Source organism: Neovison vison, chromosome 7 (assembly GCF_020171115.1).
Source record: "Neovison vison isolate M4711 chromosome 7, ASM_NN_V1, whole genome shotgun sequence".
NCBI classification, from domain to species: Eukaryota; Metazoa; Chordata; class Mammalia; order Carnivora; family Mustelidae; genus Neogale; species Neogale vison.
The window spans coordinates 119,068,477-119,091,107 of NC_058097.1; the positions used below are offsets into that span (position 1 = coordinate 119,068,477).

Genomic DNA, 22,631 nt, shown 5'->3' on the forward strand with positions numbered 1-22,631 from the left:
TCTTTGCCTACTTGTGATCTCTGTCTGTTGAATAAATAAATAAAATCTTAAAAAATTTTTTTAACTCCAGTGTAGTTAACGTACATTATTGTTAGTTACAGATATATAATATTAGTGATTCAGTAATTCTCTGCATTACTCAGCACTTATCATGATAGCCATATTCTTTAATCCCCATCACCTGTTTTTCCTACCTCCCCCACCTTCCATCTGTCTCGCATGTTTTTATACTTCTATATATGTATGTATCTACAGACCATTTGTTTTTGTGTTTGCAAACTTCCATGAGTGGTATAATTCTCTACTTGACCTCTTACAGCTTTTACTTTACATCGTTTTGGGGTGTGTCTGAGGTGTGATATAAGTAGATTTCATTCATTTTTAACCTGATATATAGTATTCCATTGTATTCTTTAAACTCGGTTTATTGTTTTTAATAGACTGCATATCTAGTAATAAAATTGCTGTTTTAAATTTTTTTCTGATGTTGCATTTGTACACAAAATTGTGGTTTTACAAATTACAGATTTCTGTATAATAACTATAGGTATATGTATAGTTTGCTAATGTGCTCTGCATATTACATTATGTCATCCTCACAGCTCGGTAAGGAAATTGAGGCACAGAAGGATTAAGTAAGTTGCCTAAGACCACTCTGCTAGTAACAATAGTGCTGAAATTGACCCCCAGCATTTAACCCTGTGCACACTGCCTTTGAATATACTCTTTTGTTGCCTTTTTCATATATTAAATATAAAAATTGCCACATCAATACAGGGTCATCACATTAAAACAATATGAGTTGGATGGTGGTTGGATGTCATAGTTTAAGTGATTTCTGACTTGGTCGAGTGTCACGATTGTTTCTCCTCATTTACACATGGGGATTTTGTTTTTTTTTTTCCCAATTTATTTATTTTCAGAAAAACAGTATTCATTATTTTTTCAGGGATTTTGTTTTTTTAAAGCATTGATTGTGCCTGGTTGATTGAAAAAATTTATGTACATGTTCTACCACCTTAGAGCCTTTAGGGCGTCAAGGCAACACTGTCTAACTTACTACTTTGTGTTCCTGCGTTAGTGTCAGATGGAGCTATTTGGCCCCCCAGTTCCCTTGTGCTAATAATAGTGTGAAATGTCATTACCCTGTGGAAGGCTGTTTTATGTGGGGAGGCGCGTTTACTGCTCCAGCTTGTAATGTCAGAGCACACCTCCCCCCTTAAAGTAGATCAAGGATTCCTTTCACTTGCCACTTGGGTCATGGAAGGATTGACTTCTGTAGTGCCCAGAGACAGAGGCCTGGAGGGAGCGGTCCTGGAGGACCAGGCCACAGTGACAAACCTAGTGGGTCTACATAGACTTTCCACCAGTTCAAAGCCCTGAGACCTTTCTCAGGCCAGATTACTTTCCTGTTCACTTCCTCTTTCAAAAAAAAAAAAGAAAACCTCAGAGGTTAGCAGCCTGCTTCCTTTCTCCTGCCCCTACTTACTGCATCTCTTCCTCTTCCTGAGCTGAGCACACACCTCTCTCCCTCTCTTTGTTTTCCTCCTCTGAGAACTGGTGTGGAGCATATTGGTGATGGATCAAAATCTCTGTAATGTTTGTTCAGTGAAAATCACTGAGTCCCACCTTAGGCTTAATGAATCAGTCTCTGGGTGATGATCCAGTGATACATGAATATTTTTTTTTTAAAGTAAGTTCTACACACCACATGGGCACATAGATCCCAAAATCAAGAGTCCTCACATGTTCTACTGACGGGAGCCAGCTAGGTGCCCCCATGATAGATGTATTTTTAGCCTTTTCTTATGGAAATTACAAACATGTCCAAACATAGAGAATAATACTGTTAACCCTTACATACCCGTGGTCCAGCTGTGTAACGATCATCATTTTGTGAGTCACTCTCCCATTGTCTGTGGGCCCACTCCTACCCACCCTTGCTAATTTGGAAACATATCACAGATAGTACTTTTTTTCCTGTAAATATGTCAGTGTGTATTTCTGAAAGATCACGTTCTGTTTTTTCAACAGCTATGTGTATTTTCCTTCCAGCTTTGTATTTTAAAAAATATATATTTATTTTATTTTATTTATTTATGTGAGACAGAGTGAGTCCACAAGCAGGGGGAGCGGCATAAGAAGAGGGAGAAGCAGGCTCCCCACTGATCAGGAAGCCTGCCTTGGGGCTTGATCCCAGGATGCTGGGATCATGACCTGAGCCGAAGGCAGACACTTTACCAACTGAGGCAACCAGGCGTTCCCCAGATTTAATATTTTTTAAAAGTTTCAGACCTATAGGAAAAGATGTAACAGTGCATGCCTTTATACCCTTTACCCTTTCCGATTCTGCTTTATCTGTCCACTCTGTGTGCGTGTGTGTGTGTGTGTGTATGTACATGTGCACATGCACATCTTATCTAACTTTTTGTTTGTTGTTATTATACCCTTTGAAAGTAAGTTGGGACATAATGACAGTTCACGTCTAAATATTCACTTTTTTTTCTCCTAAGAGCAGGGCCTTTCTCCTGTATAACTACAACATAAAAATCATACCTTGGATATTTTCTCTCTAAATGTCCAAATAATGTCCTTTATAGCATTCCTTTAAAAAGAATAAAACATTACATTTGATCAACAGTTCCCCAGTTCCTTCTTTTAAAAAAGTCTTTCATGACTTGATATTTTTTCAGTTTAGGTCATTTGTTTAAATAGATCTCTGAATTTGAATTTGTCTTATTGTTTTATCATGATTAGACTCATGACATATTTTTGGCAGAAAGACTGTATAGTGATATTTTCTTCTTAGCATGTCACATTTGTCATCTTGTCATTGTCATTGACAAGCCTCATGTTAGGCTGGTCACCTGGTGAAAAAGTAGCATCTGCCAGAGTTTTCCATCGTAGAAGCACCCATCCCCTTCCATCGAGCAGTCCTTCCTGATTGACTTGTGACAAGGCGCTATTACAGTTCACTTGCACAGTGCTTTGTCTTAGAGCTGTGTGTCTCTAGGTACACAAAGGGCTATAGTAAGAGTCATCCGTACTTCCGAAGAACACCCCGAGTTTCTTGGCATTTTGTTATTTTGTTATTAGAACTGGGGCGCCTGGGTGGCGCAGTCAGTTACGCATCCAGCTCTTGGTTTCGACTCAGGTCATAATCTCAGGGCAGTGGGATTGGGCTGTGTGCTCAGCACAGAGTCTGCTTGAGAGTCTCTCTCTCTCCCTTGGCCCCTCCCGCCATCCTCTGTAAAATAAATGAACAAATCTTACCAAAACAAAAAACAATAAAAACCCAAAACTTAATGTGAGCAGAATTAGGGAATAAGAGACTAGGAATATGAATGCATGTGAACTCAGAGGACTATCTGTGTGTGTCTGAGGTCATGGAATGGTGGGGATGGGGGTCCTATTCCTGCTCTACCCATCATGTGTTGCATTAGCCCTGCAGCTGGACTGTAAGGGATTTTAGAGTTTGGAAAGACTCAGGAAAGTCCCAAGGACCATGACTGTAACAGAATGTTGAGCTCTTGTGGCTTCTTGCCTGGATCTATAATGTCCAGTTGACCTTGGAAGATGAGAGAGGCCCATCAGCTTTTTTATACATTTGAGATTGCTCCTGCCCCAGTACAGAACTGTCCTAGTCTTCAGTGAGGGTCCTTGCTAGCTCGAATCATCAGATTTGCCTGTAACAAAGCTTTCTCTCTTCTAGTGGGTGAATTCGTAAGTGATGTTCTACTAGTTCCAGAAAAGTGCCAGTTTTTCCACAAAGAGCGGATGGAGGTGTGCGAGAATCACCAGCATTGGCACACTGTAGTCAAAGAGGTAAGAGAATGGATCCTGTATTGTTTTTCTGGTTAAGAGACAAAGTAGCATTTTCCTCCAAACCTCATGATTTCAAGTTAATTTTATTTTCCCTTTATCTCTTCAAAATGTAAGGTTACTTGTATCTTCTAAATTAAAAATATTTGGGAGGGAATTTTCATGGGAAAATACAGTGTTGACTGACCAACCCCTCAAGGATGTTAAAAAGCAAGGATGCTGTCAGTTGGGTTCCTAAGGACGCCATCCCAACCATAGGAATTTAGAGTAGAAATAGCCAGTTATATAGAAAACCCTGTCTCGACATATATACCAATAGGATTAGATGCCATTTCATTCTTCTGGGATGAGAAATAGCCTTTCTTATACTTGCCTTCTGTAGTTAAGAGGGATCACTAGTCAGTTTCTTTGGCCACATTCTGACACCATGCCCTCACGGCAAGGAATATAAATTATCGCTGACCACATTCAGCCAGCATTGATAATTACTAGAAGAATTCCCTTTTCCTTAATTTTTTCTAACTTTGGTCTTTAATTGTTCCTGGCTCAGATGATGTTTCCCATTGCCCGTTAAGCAAAATTTGTAAATCTTCTTAAAATAATGGCATCACAACTTGTTGACAGAAAATTGATATGTCCATGAGAGAAAGCATTACATAGTGATTTTTAAAAATTATTTTATTAATTTATTTGACACAGAGCATAGGTAGGCAGAGAAGCAGACAGAGGAAGAGGGAGAAGCAGGCTCCCTGCTAAGCAATGTGGGACTCTATTCCAGGACCCTAAGATCATGACCTGAGCCAAAGGCAGCCTTTTAACTGACTGAGCCACCCGGACACCCTACATAGTGATTTGATAGGCATTTCTTTTAGATAAAGCTAATGACTGGGGACTACTTGATCAAATGTATTAATGTTCTCTTATGGACCTGTGGGTTTCCTTTAGGCCTGTCTGACTCAGGGAATGACTTTATATCGCTACGGCATGTTGCTGCCTTGTGGGGTAGACCAGTTTCACGGCACTGAGTATGTGTGCTGCCCTCAGACAAAGATGATTGAATCTACTGTGTCAAAGGAAGAGGAGGAAGAGGAGGAGGAGGAAGAAGAGGAGGAGGATGAAGAGGAAGACTATGATATTTACAAGAGGTAAACTGTTGTCTTGCACCCGTGAAATGGTTTTTCTGGTGGCCGGGGCCTGCCAGTGCCCGCCTCTGGATAAAGTGGGCAGCCCCTTGTTCCACAGGAGTCGAGCCAGGCGGCATTTTGTTCTAGTAGAACTTGCTGCAGGTTAATGCAGTCCCTGCCCACCAGGTCCGCCCTTTTGCTGGTGTAGCTGGGCTAAGGGTTGCAGTGGCCCAGTGAGCTGTGAGTGGAGCTTATTTCCTGCCTCTGTTTTTGTGTTTTAGAATAGGGAGGAGAATCACTGTTGTGCTGTGCATATAGGAATTGGTATTAACCTTCCTTTTCTGTTGTGACCTTTAGTGAATTTCCTACCGAAGCAGATTTGGAGGGCTTCACAGAAGCAGCTGTGGATGAGGACGAGGACGATGAGGATGAGGAGGAAGGGGAGGAAGTGGTGGAAGACCGTGATTATTACTACGACACCTTTAAAGGAGATGACTACAATGAGGAGAGCCCAACTGAACCCAGCAGCGATGGGACAATTTCAGAAAAGGAAATTACTCACGACGTTAAAGGTAACCTGATACAAAGTTGTGGCATTAAAATCCATTTGGTAATTCTTGCTTACGATTTTGGACTGCATTCATCACAGGTAAGTTACAGGAGAGGTGCTGCTCCTGGGCGCTATGTCAGATGGGCTCTCCAGCACCCTGGTGGCGCCGTGTTACCACTGGCGGCCAGGCCCCTGAGGGGTCTGACAGTTGACACACCCAGGGAGGGACCTGAAATTGAATCAGAAACTCTCATTGGTGTTGTAAGGACCTAACTAGAAAAGAAGGACCAGACCAGAGAATCAGGGAGACAAGGTGGTTTATGCTTGGGCAGCGTTCTTCCACATGCAGCCCGAAATGTTCTCTTCCCGAGGGAGGCCCCCTCTTCAGTGTTCTAAAGCCCCGGCCTTCTAGAATGGAAGTGACTTCTTGGTTCTTGTGTTCCCATCTGTAGGCTGCCAAATTTGTCCACTATTAAGATGTCTGTGACGGGGAGGGTGGAGTTTAACGACCTACTGGTGAAGGGTGTTCATCTTGCCAATTCCCGAAAAAAAGGTTGTGTCCATTCTAGACCTGTTGACATGCAGGCTCCTGCTGAGTGTATATTTGAAGCCATTAGACTCTGAAGAATTATCTAGGACTCCGTGTGGGGGAAATACTGAAAAAGTCTAAAAGTTTATGATTTACCTTGGAGAACATAAAAATGCCCACGCATGCTTCCTGGGTGCCTGAGAAGCGTTTCCTGTGGTGGTCACCACTAAAGCAGCCTTTGTCCCTGCACTCTCCTTTGGTCCTTGACCCCAGCATGATGGACAAGTCAGGCAGACGGCTCTGCTTGCCAGATCAGAACTGTGAGGCTCCCAGAGCAGTGAGCCTCAGAATCCCCCCGTGTTGGTCTAGACTCCAGACAGTGGGAGAAATGTTTTCAGTTCCTGCTTGCCTGCACTCCATCAGAACGGGGGGACGACTGCATCCCCCTGAACGACAGGCTGGAATTGGTGAGCTAGCTGGCCAGGGCAGTGAGGTCCCAGCGGGGCTCGGCATCCGTGGAGGCTCCGCGTCCGTGGGGGCTCGGCGTGGCCGTCACCGGCCTGTAGCAGTTGGGTAGCGCGTGAAGCCGCTGCCTCTGTCCTGCTGACCTTCTGACCGTTTCCACACAGCTGTCTGCTCGCAGGAGGCGATGACGGGGCCCTGCCGGGCCGTGATGCCCCGTTGGTACTTCGACCTCTCCAAGGGAAAGTGCGTGCGCTTTATATATGGCGGCTGCGGAGGCAACAGGAACAATTTTGAGTCTGAGGATTATTGTATGGCTGTGTGTAAAGCGATGAGTAAGTCTCGGTGCACGGGCTCCGTGCCGTGGCCCTGTCTGTCCGGCGTTCTGTCTCTCTCCCGGCCGTCCTCGTGACTGCGTCTGTGTGGTGCTCCCGCCGACACAGGTGTTTGCTGTCGTTGTTCCTCCCCTCCTCTTTGTGCTTTCTAGATCTAGGCTTTGCTCTCCTGTTGGCAGCCGTGAGCCCAGTTCTGTGTGTCCCATGCTCACCGTGGGTCTGGTGGTGGTGGTGGCGGTGGCTGGTGGCTGGCTGGTGGCGTGTCCCCTCCCCGGCCCAGTGGGAAAGCCCGGGGGCTTGTTTTCGCATCCTGCCTTGTCCTCTGTGGGCTCCCGGCGCACGTCTGTGTTGGTTGGGGATGGCAGCCTTGACCGTGGCTGGCTGTGGTGGAGAGGCACAGAATGGTCAGCACAGCGGCCCTGAGTTCTGCCCGTTCTTGTTCCTGGGCTTCTCACTCTTATTCTTGTCTTGGGGCTACCCTGTCGCCCACCCCCATGGTGCTGGCTGAGGGGGTGCCTGCTCTTTAGAGAAGTGACCCTAGGGTTACTTTTTTTTGAGAGTCCAGAATATCGAGATGTCTTGCTAATTTATGCATTCTAGGGAGCGAGCTCTGCAGTTGCATGGTAGCCTCTCTTTCTCCAGGGTTTTGGCAGCGCTGGATCATGCAGACCGTTAGGAAGTGAAAGAATTTTAGCTCTTGTGTCCTTTGGTCACAGATGACGTTCAGTGGTTTGTTCAGCTGGGCTGGGTTCACTTAGACATGGGTAGTAGAACTTAACGCTTTTCTCTGTGGTGAGTCCCTTCCCTTTCTCAGGCCCCTGTTGTCTTACCTCGCAGTGCTAGCTAGTCCATGTGTGTGGAAAATCCTCGCTCAGGCTAAACACTCATTTCTGATCCTGGAACTCGTTAGAGTAAGGAGTTGCTGGTCCTTTCTGGTTTTTGCTTTAAAGATGTTGGGCTGTAGCTTCTGATGGATTTTCATTCAGATACCTTCATGTTCCTCTCTCCTCCCCCACCGAAAGCTGTTTTATTTTTATTTTTTTTTAAAGATTTTATTTATTTATTTGACAGAGAGAGATCACAAGTAGGCAGAGAGAGAGGAGGAAGCAGGCTCCCTGCTGAGCAGAGAGCTGATGCGGGACTCAATCCCAGGACCCTGAGATCATGACCTGAGCCGAAGGCAGCGGCTTAACCCGCTGAGCCACCCAGGCACCCCGAAAGCTGTTTTAAATCTTAACATGATATGGTATGCTTTTAGCACCTCCACTCCAGCTGCTGCTCTGTAGAAAAGCTGTTTTTATTAGAAATAATTGAAAGTGTGGAAACAATATGAGTCCTTAGGGAACTTTGGTGACAGAAACTTCTTTGTTCAGGAAAGACAGATTATTGTTATACTTCCTGCTTTGTAAAATTACTTAAACTAAGGTGCAACAACCCTTTATTTGGGGGTGAATCCCGAGGAATTGGGTCGTTAAAGATCTCCCTGAATGCAGAGAGACAGTTGTTCCCAGAGGATCACGTAGATAGTGCTGGCAGCTGTGATGGAATGGCTGTCCTCTACAGCATTCCTGGCTCTGCAGTCTACAGAATTGTAGTTTCCCGGCGGTTACGGTAGGGAAGACTTGCCACAGAGAAGCTTGGTGTTCATAGATCCGTGGGGTCCCCGGTTGAGTGCTTTGAGAGCCTAGAAGCATCACTGTGCCGCTGGTCAAGTGTGTGCCCCTCCCCGGAGGGGTCAGAGGTGGGCAAATGTGCTGGTTTCTTAAGCTGGTTGTTTTCACATGGACAGAAGGACATGGTTGTAGGTCTGGGTTCCAGTAGAGCTCTGGGGCTGCTCTGCCTTTACCTTTTTGTTCCAGAGGGTGGAGGCAGCTTGAGTTTTATATTCTCTTTATCCAGCCCAATGATAGGAACCGAAGACTGTCTCCAACACATAAGCCTTTAAGCTACAGACGTGCGTTGCTGAAGGCAGTGTGCTTGTTGGCACCGGTGGACTTCAGGGCTTTGAAATTCTCCCAGCTGAGCTTTGGAGTATCACGGGGAAGGCAGCTTGTGAAGCTGTGTATTCTAATTTGGTTAATTTGAAAATTGGCTATGGTGATCGTCTTTAAACTTTATGTAGGAGCCAGACATTCTTGACAAAATTTTAGTCGCAGCTTTTAGGTTTAAAGCTGAGGGAAAGATGCTTTGGCGGCAGAACTTTGGAGTGGCTGACTGATTTGTAGTTGCATTTGTCAGTTACAGTTATTTCAGTGTTGTGTTACAGCTACACAGTTCTGGAAGTAAGGTGACTTGATTTCTGAATTGAAATTCATTGGGTTTGGTATTGGCTCTCCACTTAGCTCTAATATTATACAGCAAGTTGTGCTAGCAAGTTCTTTGTCCTTCTGCCCTGGCTTGGGAAATTGGGAGTGAACTGGGCTAGTCCCAGTTTTTGTATTTCTTAAGGGGTCAGGCAGGTAGGTAAACTTGCCATCTCAGACCTTTCCTCCATTGTGCTGCTCACTCTTCACTTGCCTGGGGCCAGTGAGCCCTTAATGCTTGCCCAGCAGGGAGTGTGTTTTCTAACGGTTTGCTCTTGGGCGGTGACCTAGTAAGGCCAGTGAGTGCCATGGGTTGAAACACCCCAAGTATCTTCACACTATGTGGTGCGTCCTTGTCAAATACAGCAACTTAGTGTCGTCCCTCTTATCCCCGGTGTTGGGGATGGGGCTAAGACCTCTTCAGTCCTATTTGTAACTAAAACATTAGAGCTAAGCCGCTTGGACTTCCTCTACGCAGTCTCTGTGCAAACACCATTTTGTGCAGGCACCAAAGTTCCTTTCAGAAGGGAGAATTTGGGGAAGGTGCCTTTGCAGGTCTGATACCTGCCCTTGTCTCTGGCCAGGAGCCATCAGTGGCAGCAGTAAATGATTAGAGTTTAGCTTTTATGATTTCAGGAACTGTGGGAAGGTATTGAGGATTTCTTTTTCTTCCCCTGAAGTCCTTAAGTAGGTGCCTGGCTGGTGCCAGAGATAGCAGGGGGCACGGACTGGCCTGGTGGCCGAATGTCACGTGAGGAAGATGGAGCATTGTGATCTGACCAAGTGGAGTCTTGGCAGACAGGAGCACCATGTCCCGGGAGCACGGTGCAAGGCCAGCTAGCTGCTCGTGCAGGTGCTCTGCTCGGCCTTCTTCCTAGAGCCCAAAGCGCTTTCCGTGGTGGGCCTGACCCCCAAAGGGAACCCCTCTTGTCATTTCTTTTCAGTTCCCCCAACTCCTCTGCCAACCAATGATGTCGATGTGTATTTCGAGACCTCTGCAGATGACAATGAGCATGCCCGCTTCCAGAAGGCTAAGGAGCAGCTGGAAATACGGCACCGCAACCGGATGGACAGGGTAAAGCTTGGCGCTTCCCTTAGGCTCCTGGTGTTTGGTGTTGGGTAGTAGGGTTTTCATCATTGAAGAAAAGGGACACCATCCCCCCCAGATTGTCATGCTTTGTTAGGATAGGTAAAGTGTGAGAGGTTAGCGGGGCCCTCTCTGGGCAAGCCCAGCACCTGCCCCCCGATAATATAATTACTCTGAGTGCATATCGTGTTCAGACTGTGTGGAGCACTTCCTATAACCATTACATCCTTGTTATTTTTCTTTGCTGTGAACTAGCTTTTAAAAGTTTTTTTTATTTTAAGGAGGGAAACTATTTAACTGTTGTAAATAGAAAGCTAGTGTCTTCCCATTAGAACAGGTAGCTGTAAAAATAGATGAGGGCAAACCTGAATTAACACACTGTAGCTAGGTGCTGTTGCCTGCTGAAGCTTCTGAGTCTCAGGATGCTTTTTTCTTTTTTTTTTTTAAAGATTTTATCTATCTATTTGGCAGCAAGAGAGGAGAGAGGGAGAGAGAGCATGTGCGCGCGCACAAGTAAGGGGAGCAGCAGAGGGAGAGGGAGAAGCGGGTTCCCCACTGAGCAAGAAGCCTGAGTGAGGCACCCAGGTGCCCCTCAGGATGCTTTCTCAAAAGAGCTGTAAGTGTTAGAGCAACATGGTGTGCCGTAGTGCAGATCTCTCCTGGAGTTACTTAGGAAGACTGAAAGAAAATTGAAAAGAATTTCTTGTTAGGTCTGAATACTGCCTAAAAGCTCACACATCACCTGTGCTGGGCTTATACTTCGGGAAATGTTTGTCGTTTTCTTTTATCCACAACTGTTCTGAGAAGTAGGTATAAAACATGGTGCTCACCCCCATTATTTTACATTTGTGAGGAGGCTAAGGCACAAAGACTTTTAAATAACTCGCCTGGGGTTATCTAGAACAGGGAGGTCATGGAGTTGAGGCTCTGTTTGGGGATGGTCATGGTCTGGGAGCTTCTGAGACAGTAATTCTGTGAACAAGCTTGAACAGCCCTGAGCTCGTGAGGGGTCATATGGTGCAGTTTCCTATATTAGATTTCGGGGCCTGGCGGTGGTGTTAGAAAATGGGGGGATTGTTTGAGAGATGATTCTCTGGTGATAGTGGCTTTGACCTTTGTTCTAGGTAAAGAAGGAGTGGGAAGAGGCTGAGCTTCAGGCCAAGAACCTCCCGAAAGCAGAGAGGCAGACTCTCATTCAGGTAGGATGCGTTCTCTAGGGACAGAGCCTGCAGCCTGGCCCTTTGAAACCCAGTCAGAGCCAGACGCCCTGGAGTTTGACACTGTCTCTCAGTTGAGAGCTTCTGTTACAGGGACGTTTTAAGTGGCCTTTTTTTTTTTTTTCTTCTCACCTCCAAACTGGCATTCTCTAGAACTGATCACCTGTAGTAGAAGCAAAGCAAACCAACCAGAACGCACCTAATTCATGCCAGGAAGCAACCTTAGCTGCCTCTGTTTGTTAATTCTGCTCTCCTGGCAAAAATCCTCGGTCATCTTCATTCTTAGGCTGTGACTTGTTTTTCAGCAGTACTGAATTCTTTTTTTTTTTCCCTCTCTCTCTCAAAGATTTATTTATTTGAAAGAGAGTGCGTGTGTGTGCATGAGCATGAGTGTGTGTGAGTTGGGGGAGGGGCAGAGGGAATTTCCCTCCTTCCAGAGCACAAGGGTGGGTGCGTGGGTAGGGGCTCGATCTCAAGACCAGTGAGATTGTGACCTGAGCCAATACCAAGAGTCTGACACTGAGCTGGATGAGCCACTCAGGCGCCCCCTGAGTTCTGTTTTTGCACACTTCTTCAAAATTCAAAAGGCAGACAATAAGACACTCTGAGGTACCAGTCCATCTTCTGACTTTGCAAGAATGTAACATTAGAGTCTTAGCAGCAGCTGGGTGCCCCTTGAATAGAGGAGAGTGTTGCTAGGAATAGCAGGTTGCATTTTAAATCAGTTTGTGTTTATGATTCACTGAAGTCTAGCGTCTCGCGATGTTAAGACTTTATTGAGACACCATTTCTTTTTTTATCAATCACTCTGAAAATCTGAGAGTGTTGATTTCTACATAGTCAATGCATCCTGTGCAGAGAAATTTAGTTCCACGGCCTTCAAACTTTACCTTCAAGCCTGGCCAGGTACTCCACAGATAACTTGCCCTTCATTCAGGACTTTGATGTGAATGACTCAGCATAATTTACCATGCTGTTGGGATATGTTTCAAACTCTAGCTCCCATTGGTCTGTGTCTCAGGATTTGGAAGTTGGGCACCTTGGCCATAGAGTGGAAAGGACAGCATTCCTCCTCTTGCAGGGCACATTGAGAAAGCCCACACTGGACTTGCAACACTGGTAATGACAGCGACGGAAGTGCTGATTTGGACTCTGATGCTCAGATCGAACATGTTCTCATTGGATAAGGATGTGATTTTTCTGACAGCATTCAGAGTGTACTTGGATCTTACCCTTGCTCCACTCCTCTGACCCTGTTACCGACTTGCACAGGCTCTGGGCGAGGAGAAGAGCAATGGGGGCTCAGGCTATTTGCTTAGACTTCCTCCAGGCGCCATGAATTACATGCCATTCCTGCTTTCTTGGTTTAGCACTTCCAAGCTATGGTGAAAGCCTTGGAGAAAGAGGCAGCCAGCGAAAAGCAGCAGCTGGTGGAAACCCACCTGGCTCGAGTGGAAGCCATGCTGAATGACCGCCGCCGAATGGCTCTGGAGAATTACCTCGCCGCCTTGCAGTCCGACCCACCGCGGGTGAGTGGTGTGCAGAGCCCGGTACTGACGAGTGCTGTCCTCGGTTTTGCCGGCTCTAGTGTAGGCCACATGTAGAACCGACGGATGATGATGCACGGGTCAGCAAAATGATCACATTTCTATGATGAGTTCTGGCGAGGCTGGAGGAGGTAAGGAAAGCGGAGCAGGGAGAAAGAGGTGTCAGGTTCTAGTATGTGCTTCGGTCACCGGAGCACCACACTTTCTGCTTGCGTGTGCCGCTTGTGATACAGAAGTGTCTGACCTCACGATACTGGTTGGTAGTTACTCAGTTATTGAATTTTGTAGTAGCTTTACTTTCAAAGAATAAAAACCTGCCTTTCAAAGCCTTGGCACTTAATCTGTTCTAAATAAGATTATGAACAAAGGGGTAAAAGAACTTTTTTCAAAGCCTTTGGTGCTAGTGGCCTCCTGCTTCTTTATCTCTTAACTCTAATGTTAATTTATCTCTTAAATTAATGTTAACTTAATCTCTTAACTCCCCTTGCTTTGGGGGGATGGAAAGTAAGATATTGGTATCCTTCTTCCTTTTTTTTTTTTTTTTTTTTTTTTTTTTAAAGTTGGTATCCTTAAGTGAGCAAGTAGAGTCTTTCTGGGTGACACAGGGGCTGCTGACCTTGTAATTAAGGTGTCAGACGCTTAACCCAGTAAAGAGGAGAGATTGAGTGGGAGAGTGGGCTAGAGATTCTGGAAAACACTGTTGGTTAAGGAGCCAGTATAACTTTGGAACTTAGTTTTTGGTACTTTCTGTGGAAAGGTAGTTTCTTGCTACTGGGTAAGCTGAAAGCTTTAAAAAGCACAGCTTTCATTCTCATGCTTGACTGGACTTTACATTCTTAGGTGAGTGTTTTTAAGCTTTGCTTTCCTGCCTATTTTCATTCTTTAGTGTCTGGGTCTTTAAACTACTGTTCTCTCTTGCAGCCTCATCGCATTCTCCAGGCCTTGCGGCGTTACGTCCGTGCCGAGAACAAAGATCGCCTGCATACCATCCGTCATTACCAGCATGTGTTGGCTGTTGACCCAGAAAAGGCAGCCCAGATGAAATCCCAGGTACAACTAGACAGAGTAGAAATTGCGGTGGGAGCATCTCTAGTGGGGAGACTGCTTTGATCAGTGGTCGGTGGTGCTGATAGTAAAAACCCCTTTTCCGTACTTCTTTTAGGTTATTTCTACTTAAAAGAGTTTCTGGAAGTTTAGGAATGCATGATTATATTGAAGGGCTAAGTCAGTTTTTCAGTCTTTTTTATACCTGTTTATTTCTGATTTTGGGTACCACCAAAATGAGTATTTGAATACATACAGATATATACATATCTGAATGATACATAGTTTGCATATATCCATTCATTATCCATTCATCTGAATGAATGGATATATGCAACTGTATCAAGTAATTCTAAAAAATTGTTTTGTTTGTTTTGTACATGAGTTTTAGTTGAGACAGACAGTGGTACATTCCTTGCTTTTGTTCCATGCGGGGCGCAGCTTTCCTTTACAGTGATCTGGAGAGATTTGTTTCTGGATCCTCTTAATTTCAGTATCATCCGTTAACTTGAGTTTTACTTGCATTTTACTTGACTTCTTCTTGTGTTTGTAGAAAAGAAGCCTGGCCTACAAGCCTGCTGGCTTCCCTATAAACCAGCAAGTCTAATAGTTGAGCCTGTTGGTTTTCCTAGAGGGCCTTGTCATGACACAACTGATCGTATTTAATTTCCTCCCGTATTTTATTTTATTTTATTTTTTAAAAGATTTTATTTATTTATTTGACAGAGAGAGATCACAAGTAGGCAGAGAGGCAGGCAGAGAGAGAGGAGGAAGCAGGCTCCCTGCTGAGCAGAGAGCCCGATGCTGGACTCGATCCCAGGACCCTGAGATCATGACCTGAGCCGAAGGCAGCGGCTTAACCACTAAGCCACCCAGGCACCCTCCTCCCGTATTTTAAATTGAGTGCTGTGCTGACTGCCCAGTGTCCATGGGATGCACTTAGCTGCGGGGACTTGCCCATCTCCCCAGAGACTCGCCTCCCAGCCTCTTGCCGAGTGTGTATTATGGTTGCAAGGCAGTCAGCCCAGAAGTCTTGCAACTGCGGTGGCTGCTCCCTTGGTTCAGATGTTGGAGAGCCTGCTGTCCACATGCCAGACCCTGTGCTAGCATCTGACCTTATAGAGTGGAATCCCGCGTGTACCCTTGAGCAACTCACCATCAGTGTAGTATTAATTACAGTAGCCGTGAAGATGAAGAACTACCTTTACACATACAGAGTTAACCCAGAAGCCAGATGTTTGGGGGAACGAGAAAGAGTGGAGAATGTGGACAGGGATGGCTCTGGGGACCCCAGGAGGCATCTGGCATGGACCTGGAGCTCAAGGCTTTGCTTTGAGCTGGTTGGAGTAAGAGAGAAGGCAGAAGGCCAAGTCCTAGAGTAGCTTCCAGGAAGTATAGGTGGAACAATGCATCCACCTTGACAGGGGCTAGATTTCAGGTCTGCTTGGTTTTTTTGAAAACATAAACAAAAAACATGACTTTTTTTTCCTTCAGATTTTTTTCTGTGGGGAAACTAGATTATCATGCAGTATATGGCATGAGAGTAGAAGGAAAGGAGAGACCTTGATCAGCATATTAACAACTAGGGAAGGAGTTGTCCGCCGGCAGGCTCACAGTGCCACAGCAGATGGCGTGGGGATGCTCTCCCTTCTTAGCAGATCCCGGGGAAAACCCGGCTCTTCCTCTGTGGTATTTGCTCTGTGCTCTAAGCCCTTATTAGTTCTAGTAGAACTTGGCTGCTGAACTACACGAACTTTTGCATGTTCCCTGTCATCTACACTTGAGAAAACGCTGAATCCCTTCAGCCAGGCATGCATGTTCAGTCTGCGCTGTGAACAGTCTGGTTCTCCTACCCCACATGCTGTAGCTCAGGGCTCACCGGGAAGATACGGGTGTCCTGTATTCCACGCTGTTGCTCTTGTTTCTCCTGGGGGCATAAGAACCGTCCTCAGTCAAATGGCTCTGTAATTCATGGGAAGTTTAACAGCATCCACAGCTCGCAAAGACTGTGGGCGGTGCATTTTCACTTTGCATTTGCATTTTCTAAGGCACTTACTCTTGTGCTTTCCCATCAATTTACTTGATTGAAAGAATGACAAATATAAAATTAAATTGCTTTCATCCCTGCTTTTAAAGGTCAGAGAGACATCAATCTACAATAAAAGCATCTTTCCATTTAATTTTTTTTTCCATGTTGACCATACTAATGGCTTCAAGCCCACTAATTAAGCCATAGGCTTAGAGCGCCGTCTTTAGGACGAGCATGGTAACTGCAAGTGTAACCATCCTGAATTAGCTTCTGTGAGCTACGGCGACATGAAGCCTCACTGTGGCCTTCTGGTGGATGTTAGCCAAGGTTACCTTTCATGTCCACCCTAAGAAAAGCTTTAAGAGTAAATGACCATTTTTTATGGCTTTTTCCTTTTTTTAAAAACATGAACAATCTAGAACTGTTGTAAGTAAGTCTTTATCACTCCCTAAAATCATGTTTACTTGTACCTTGGCATAAATTTTAGAAGGACTAACTAATTCAGTTAAATGTGAATAAACTTGTTCTGTTCTTCACCATGATAATCATTTCAAGCAATTACTTCACTAAGCAAATCCATGAGTGGCCCCCTCTCCATGGAGATCTCCTTTCCAGCTCATGATTTCATTCTCTTTTTACTCTATCCAGTCAGACCAGTGGTAAGAATGGACTCCCTCCATCTGTCACTCAGCAAAACCTTACTGAATATCTGGCATTGTATAATTTAGGGTGCTCTTTACTCTCGATTAGTACAGTTACTAAGTGCCTTGTATAAAAATCAAATCAGTAACTGCTAGTGGAAATTTTAAAATATATTTTCTTTTAACTCCAAGCATTCTCTGGATAAATTCTCAGATCGTCAAGGGGTATTACATACAGTCTAAACATACTCTTCTACAGCAGTGTGCCGCCCCCAATTTGAGGCTTCACTCTCTATAGTCTTAGTTACCTACAGTCAGCTGCAGCCCAGAAGCGAATTACCCCCCACCCCCGCCGCCCCTTATCCTCAGGAGGTCAGTAGGAGCCTAACTTTATGTCACAGGGCCTCTGTCATTCCCCTCATGTCACCTCACATAGCATTTTCTCACATCATCACAAGAAGAAGGGTAACAGTGCAAGAAGGTATTTTGAGAGAGAGACCACATTAAATCAAAATCTTTTATTATAGTATGATTGTTCTTTTTTATTGTTGGTTATTTTTATTGTGCCTAGTTTATAAATTGAGTTTTGTTCTAGGTATGTATGCGTTGGAAGAAAACCCAGTGTACATGGGGGTCGGTACTGTCTGCAGTTTCAGGCGTCCAGTGGAGGTCTTGGAACATAGGCCCCGCAGATAAGGGGGGGACTGTTGTACTGTAGGGGTCAGTAAGTCAGGGTGGGGTTGGGTACATTTCATCTGGCCAGCTGCTTTGCTGGGCTTGTGGAGTATATACGTTTTCAGCCGATCTTTGAGGAAGTGAGCATCTGCCTAGTTTGCTCTGGGACTGGCTCTGTTGGTAACAAGGCCCCTCTGCCGTTCTGTGCCTCCAGGTGATGACACATCTCCATGTGATTGAAGAAAGAAGGAACCAGAGCCTCTCTCTGCTCTACAAAGTACCTTATGTAGCCCAAGAAATCCAAGAGGAAATTGGTGGGTGTTGGGTTTGTCTCAAGGTCCAGTGGGACTTCCGGCTGGGGCTCAGGGTTGTCAGCAGTGCAAGATGAGAGAAATCAGGGCATCCAGGGCTGGGAAGCCAGGCATTAGCCACCAGGGTTTAAGTCTCAAATTCACTAGAGCTTACGTGGCAAGGTCAGGGAGTAACCCGGGACAGATGCACTGGCTGGGAGCCACAGAGCCTTGAGTTTCTTGACCTTGACTCTGTGACCGGAAGAAAAACTCCAAGGTGTGAAATTGCCGGGGACCTGGGGAACTTCCTGTTGCCCTTTTCCTCCTTAATTGCTGATGCAGTTAAGGCACCTGCTTTACACACATTCTCACTTCCCACCCTCTTCCTGCTCTTCATCTTCTTCGTTTATTTGGCAAACACATTGTCTGCTGTGCGTCACAGACAGCAGTCGGTCTGTCCAGGAGGTCATGTTACAGTAGAGGAGTCAGGAAAACAAGACAGGGGGTGCCATGTGGTGGGTAGAACAGAGTAGAGCAGCGGAGAGTAGCTGGGTCGTCGGGGAGGCTGTGTCAGCACAGTAGCCTGGGATCCACGTGATGAGAAGGAGCCTCCCGCGCAAAGATCACGAGGGGCAGGACACGGTGAGCGGAGGAATGACTCCTGCAGCTTCCTGAAGCTTTAGTCAGGCGGACACATTTGAGTAGATCGGTGTGGCTGGAACACTGAGGGAGGAAGGGGGCTAAGGAAGTTAGCAGAGGCCAATTTGCAGAGATTTTAGCAAACTCAAGGAGTGTGGGTTTTATTCTAGGATAACAGCCTTTAGAGGGTTTTAAACTAGGGAGTGACTAGATCTGTATTATGCTTTAAAAAAGAACAGGAATTAAAAAAAAAAATTCATTGGCTGCTGCGTGGTATTAAAATGACAAACCTGCCAGGAAGCCATTGTAAACATCCAGGCGAGAAACACAGTGTGATAGTCGTGGAGGAAATGATGGGTCTGTAGGGCACGTGGCAGAGGAGGGGTGAGCCTGCTGTGCTGCTGGGCAGAGGGACAGGAAACACTGAGGGCAGGGCCCAGGCTTCCACTGTCCGCAGCAGCGTGGACGGTGGCGCCCCTTTACTGAGGAAAAGCGTTCTCTTTCTACAAGAGAAAATAGAAGTCACTGCTGGACATAAGTGCGGGTGTAAGGGAGGCTGTCCGGTGAGCCAGAGGACAGGGCAGTAAATTGGAGGTACAGGTTTGGGGGTCCTGGCCTATGGATGCATCAGATCTCTGCTGTGGGAAGAGACCATTGAGCCCCAGAGTGAGTTCCTAGAGGAGAGGGGCCTGCTGGGGATGGGGGCCCTGGGCTCCTGGTGCTGGGGTTCTGCAGTGGTACGGAATCAGAGTTGTAGGTAGGAGGGAGTCATCTGCTGCCTTGTGAGCTGGCGAGATGCTCCCTTCAGCAGAATGGCCAGCTTAGCCTCGTCACACTGGCGGTATTTCTGAAAGCCACTCGCTGCCGTGTCTGTCTTTGTCAGACGAGCTGCTTCAGGAGCAGCGGGCCGACATGGACCAGTTCACTGCCTCCATCTCCGAGACCCCCGTGGACGTCCGGGTGAGCTCCGAAGAGAGCGAGGAGATCCCGCCGTTCCATCCCTTCCATCCCTTCCCATCCTTACCTGAGAACGAAGGTATGTATGATCGCACGATTGGCGGCCCAGTTGCTGGTGGGGCTGGCCTGGGCAGGGTGTGGCACCCAGTTAGAAAGTTGAAGGGAGCATTTTAGAACCTGCTGGGACAGCTGGGCAGGAGGGTAAAGGAAACTGGATTCCCCAAGCGTCTGCTGTGTGCAGGCACCGTGCTGGGGGCCTTCAGGTGGTTGGCTTCAGGATCCCCATGAGGTTAGTAGTAGCTCTCCCACTTCATAGATGGTTTGTGTGAAACCCTCTCTTTCTCCTGGTCCTGTCAGCTGCCACCAGAGTGTGTGACTCCTTGCACGTGGACCTCACTCTGCTGCTGAAATAGCACTTCCGTGTTATGTGAGGTCATCAGCTTTTCATAACAAGTGGTGGGGGGGCAGGCCGTGGAGAGGCCACAGAGGAGGCTTGACTTGTTCAAGGTGACACCTCTGGTATTGGGGGCGGAGGGGGGTGTGTTGGGCGGGATCAGAAGTCCTGTCGCTGTGACTCCCGGTCTGGCATGCTTCCTTCTATTCCCTTGCTGGTTCTCAGTGTCTGAAAGGATCTTTAAAAGCTGTGGGTCTGCACCAGAAATAAACAAGCTGCTGAGCCAGGTGCCCTGAGACCAGGGTGTGGAATCAGTTTCTATTTATTTGTCTGCTGCGCTAACTGCTAATGGGGGTGACAGGGAAAATCGTGGCCACAACCCTAGAGTCCTTATCATACCCCCGGTGCCTGGGACTGTCTTCATTTGGGCATTCTAGGATGTAAAGTTAAGTGTCTGCCCGGGGTCATGTAGCTTGTAGGGGGAGTGTAAGGATCTGAGCCCCTGCAGTCCTGGATGTGGTCAGCTGCCTGTGGTCAGATAGAGCGGTGCAGGCCAGACGCCTGCTGAACGGGGACCATGGGGAGCATCCAGCTTGGCCTTCAGACCTTAATTGAATGCCTTCTGAACCAGTTACTGCAGAAGGACCAGTTCAGTGTGAGTGACCTTGAGGTACTCAGAATCTGAGAAAGGAGCCAGATACATAAAGAGATACCACTTCGTTCCTAAACCCTACCATTCCCAACGCCGGACTTCCGTGGGCCTGTAGGTAGGCCGTGCTCACACACTTTGTTCCGGGCCAGGTCATCTCGCACAGGTCTGAACTAGGACCTTATCCCCTTGTCAGAAAACCATGGTTGATACTGACTTTACTATTTCCTCAGAAAAATAAAGTGTGGGCTCAGCTGAAGAATTTGGGACTCTGCCAGAAAATTTCCCCCCAAAGACCCAAGGCAGACCTGTTCTTTCCCTCCTGCCTTCCAGTCCATATGCGGCAGCTCTTACCTGCTGGTTTGTGTGCGGGGTATTTCGGGCCTATCTTTAAGGAAGCTTACTTTCTGTTCATGTTACAGAGAAATTCTCAGATAGGAATTTTGAAAGAAGCCATTTTCTTTCTTAATCTCCTTTTTGTGCTATTTTTTTTTTTATTTTTATTGTTTTCCTTTCTGCTAGACACTCAGCCGGAGTTGTACCACTCAGTGAAAAAAGGTTGGTCTGTCAAAGCTGTTTACCTTTAAAGACCTCATTCCTCTTCACTTCCCCCATGTGTCGGGAGTTTCATTTTCTGTGTCATCCCATCACCTGAGATCTTCCCACCTCATTTCTTCAGGCGTGGCTGGGAGTGGAGCCAGATAGCCCTGCGTCCCCCGCGTAGAATCCAGTGTCATGGTGTTGGTGATAAGCTGCCATCCTAAACTTCCCTTCTGGATGCCCAGAGAATACAGATGTTTCTGTGAAACATTTTCATCTGGGTAGCTTTTTAAATGCATATACAATTTAAACAGGTTGGCTGGAATTGCTCCTATATTTGAAAATAACGCTGAGTGCGCCTGGCTGGCTCAGTCAGTAGAGCCTGTGACTCTCCGATCTTGAGGTTGGGAGTTCGAGCCCCACATTGGGTGTAGAGTTTACTTTAAAAAAGAATCTTTTTAAATAATTAAAATGTGCTTGGTTTAGGGGCAGGTAGACAGTTGTTTTCTTTTACCTCTTCCCCCCACCCAGCCCCCCCATTCTGCTGCTCCCACTACATCTTTCCCTTCCTTTTCACCGTACTTGGCCCTTTGTTGATGCCCACTTGTCTCCTGTCCGGAGTTGTAGCCATCCTCAAAAGCTTAGAAGCCGGTGGACGGAACAGGTTGTGACAAGTGAATTCTTGCTGCGCAGTAGTGAGCGTCCAAACTTCAGAACGTACTAGGACTCCGTAGGCACCACTCTGAGGGCCTCACGTGCTTGCCCTCACTTACTGCACTGAGCATACCTCATGGTCGGGTTTTAGCGCTCTCTGACAGGTTGGGTGGTAGAAAAATCCCCAGGCTGGAGGATTTGCTCAGACTCATGACTTTGAGAAATGGAGGAATTCAGATTTGAACCCAGCTCCTTCGTCTTCAAAGCCCACGCATTTCTGTTCCATAAAGTGTTGCCGAATTTCCCCAGGTTGTTGGGTAGTCTGCCGTCCTAGGGTCAGTGTGTTCTTAGGGTGTGTTTTATGAGCCCTGTCTGCTGGCTCTGGCAGACTGGTTGGACTGAGCAGTGTTCTCGAGGAATTTGATGTTGTGGTTTTTGCCACAGCTTTTCCTCAGAACATGAGAGTGCAATTCAAATATAAGTTCAAAATCACTTATATGTAAATACCTGATTTGGTTCTACTTGAATATGCCTCTTCTTGGAGATGACTGTGTTTGTTCCCTTTCTTCTGAACAGTACATCCTAGATATTTGTAGCTAGAGATGAATTTCCTAGTTTACCTGGCTTTCGTCCTCATACTTCAGTTGTTATTAGCTGGAATAATTTGAACATGAGTTTTTGTTCTCTTAATGTCAATTATTTATCCCTTCTAGAAAATCAAAGTGGTTTTGGTCAGTGTTTAAGAAAACCTGTGGGTTATGCCACCAGAGGAATTTGAGAATGGTCTAGACTAGTAGTAGGACTTGAAATTAGTTGGTTCAGTGCCATGTTACTTTTCAAATAGGATCTTGCTCTGTGACCTTTAAAATCTGGTGGAGGAGAGAAGCGGGAGTGACAGAAGGATTAGAGTTTACTAGGCTTACTAGGCAGCATCCTTGCTGAGACAGCACCTCTCCAGATTCGTCTTTCTCAAGTAGTAGGCGGGCAGTAATACCGTTCCAGTGGCATTTTGAGACTACAAAAACCAGCCCTGATTTAACACACCCTAGAATCGAGTTGTGAAATTCCTCTTTGAAGTGAAAGCTTTAGGAAAAACCGGCATTATTTTTGGCTGCCTTCTCATGAGTGAAGACAGTAGCGAGC

The 22,631-nt window shown here is 46.2% G+C and overlaps 1 protein-coding gene across 4 annotated transcripts in view; it reads left to right on the forward strand.

The window, feature by feature from the left end:
* Positions 1–22,631, forward strand: part of APLP2 (amyloid beta precursor like protein 2) — an 83,382-nt gene that overhangs the window by 55,201 nt on the left and 5,550 nt on the right. The window contains exons 4-14 of one of the 4 annotated variants that reach the window (XM_044258206.1): positions 3,713–3,825; positions 4,768–4,967; positions 5,304–5,518; positions 6,655–6,822; positions 10,070–10,200; positions 11,337–11,411; positions 12,800–12,958; positions 13,898–14,026; positions 17,580–17,679; positions 19,178–19,330; positions 20,817–20,852. In XM_044258206.1, coding sequence (XP_044114141.1) covers positions 3,713–3,825; positions 4,768–4,967; positions 5,304–5,518; positions 6,655–6,822; positions 10,070–10,200; positions 11,337–11,411; positions 12,800–12,958; positions 13,898–14,026; positions 17,580–17,679; positions 19,178–19,330; positions 20,817–20,852 — 1,479 coding nt within the window. The remainder of the gene's footprint in view (positions 1–3,712; positions 3,826–4,767; positions 4,968–5,303; positions 5,519–6,654; positions 6,823–10,069; positions 10,201–11,336; positions 11,412–12,799; positions 12,959–13,897; positions 14,027–17,579; positions 17,680–19,177; positions 19,331–20,816; positions 20,853–22,631) is intronic. The other 3 variants (XM_044258207.1, XM_044258208.1, XM_044258210.1) reach the window with 3 other exon arrangements.